Raw genomic sequence first — 1,805 nt, 5'->3', positions numbered from 1 at the left:
GCAAATCTAAAACTTCCTGAATTCAAGCCTTTTCTGAGAAAACTGCCAACATTTCCCCATCCATGGTTCACTTTCTAAAAAGGCCATTTATTTATCTCTAGAATGATGTAAAAACGAGATTTCTTGCTCATTTTGCTTCCGAGAAACATGCAAAACGGGACGGAAAACATGAAATTTTGCAATAATCTTGCGCCACCCTTGCACAAAACACAAAACTAAAACATCAATTTAGGCAATACGAAAAAAATAGTTCAGATCCGCACTTGAGAGTTTAGATGCACTTTTTTTCGCCCAAATCTTGGTTTGTCTGCCTTCTGAATCAGGCACGCGCCCTTTCTACAATCGATTTTTAACCCAAAACTGTTATTTAAAGCACAACTGCCATTCACACGTACTTTAAACTTGGGGTGTTTTAATAATAAAACCGTCCAAGACGATAAAATCGACGTTTTCAGATAACTCTCAAGAAAATGTACAAAAAAGAGACTTCAATATTGCAGATATGTATGCCAAGATGGAGATCCACAATACCAATTCGATGATGAGAAACATTGATCGGGAGCCAATCAAGCTAAAATTTGGCATCGATCGGCTACTCTCGAATGACAATGAGGATCAAGAGGATGAGGAGAAAAACGTTTCGAGTAAAAGCCTTCCCATCTCCAAGCCACTGGCTCAGATGGCAGTTCCTTGCTCAGGCTGCGTATCATCCTTATTTAGATGCTGCAGGTAAGTCTGCCCCATGGGTTAAAATGAGTCGAATGTGCCAAGAGTGATATTTGCAGTTTAAAGTATCAAAAGATTAATAGGAACTTTGTGACGATGTGTGATGTTGGGCCTGAACGTTCGATTGCTTGAAATTGCCAAACCTAAATTTTAGTAGCAAACGAATCTGTTTACTGTTAAAAAAGAGTCCAAGAACAAATAACTAGAAGTTAATTTTTGGCTCTCATTTCGCCGTTTATTTCAAGTTTGAAAATTTCCTGCGAAGTAACCAAAAGCTCAACCGCAACCAAACTTACACTATAACTAGGCTGACTGGTTGCCTAACAGAGAATGCTTTTCCCTATTAATGTGCCAATTTCTAATTTTCACACTTTTTGTTGAATATTTGAACAAAAAATGTGGCGACTTTTTTTGGGTTCAAATTAAATTTCGACAAAGTGGTAAAACGTTGCCCCTAAACAATGTGATGACATTCTTTTTGTTAGGTGTTAAAATTCCATCTCGAGCCTCGTAAAGCACAATACAAAGTGCCGCACAGTCAGACGCGATGAATCAACGAAAAACTCAAAAACGAAAAATACTTTTGATGTTCAGAGTTGTGCGCTCAATAAGGACGAGTGTGCTCTAAATGCGATACCTAGTTAAGAACATTTTGCGCACGATTTGAAAAAACTGTAGCAAAAACCATTTTTCATCGCGATTTTTTAAAATAAATTTATCCGAAATGAAACAGACTCTTCAAGTTTAGAGTTGTGGGTGCTGTAATGAAGAGTGCGCTCTAAATGTCGTCAAAATTTCTTCAAACCTTCAAAAATTCACTCAAATCACACATGAGATGCTGAATTTTGCGCACTTTGTAAATATAGATCTGAAAGAGAACGCTTTAACGCCACTGCAGACTATTCAATAAAAAATAACAACTTGGAAAATTGACATTCAGATGAGCCTGATCAGAAGCTTCAGATGAGCCTGATGTAAAAATATACAGGGTGATTCAAAATTGGCATTCCTTTTAAGGGGTATTAGGGGCTCACTGGGAAGGTATGAGAAAAATATTTATATTTTTTCGATTTCGAAAC

At 37.2% G+C, this 1,805-nt stretch overlaps 1 protein-coding gene across 2 annotated transcripts in view; it reads left to right on the top strand.

The window, feature by feature from the left end:
* Positions 1–1,805, top strand: part of LOC109542591 (H2.0-like homeobox protein) — a gene marked incomplete at its 3' end in the record, with an annotated part of 11,366 nt that overhangs the window by 8,248 nt on the left and 1,313 nt on the right. For both annotated transcript variants that reach the window (XM_048662706.1, XM_048662710.1), the window contains 1 exon segment: positions 501–729. In XM_048662706.1, coding sequence (XP_048518663.1) covers positions 503–729 — 227 coding nt within the window.

Source organism: Dendroctonus ponderosae, unplaced genomic scaffold (assembly GCF_020466585.1).
Source record: "Dendroctonus ponderosae isolate FM_Combo_2020 unplaced genomic scaffold, Dpon_F_20191213v2 Dpon_F_20191213_1, whole genome shotgun sequence".
In the NCBI taxonomy this organism is placed as follows: domain Eukaryota; kingdom Metazoa; phylum Arthropoda; class Insecta; order Coleoptera; family Curculionidae; genus Dendroctonus; species Dendroctonus ponderosae.
The sequence above is the reverse complement of the archived record's forward strand: the minus strand, read 5'-3'. Positions and strand labels throughout refer to the sequence as shown.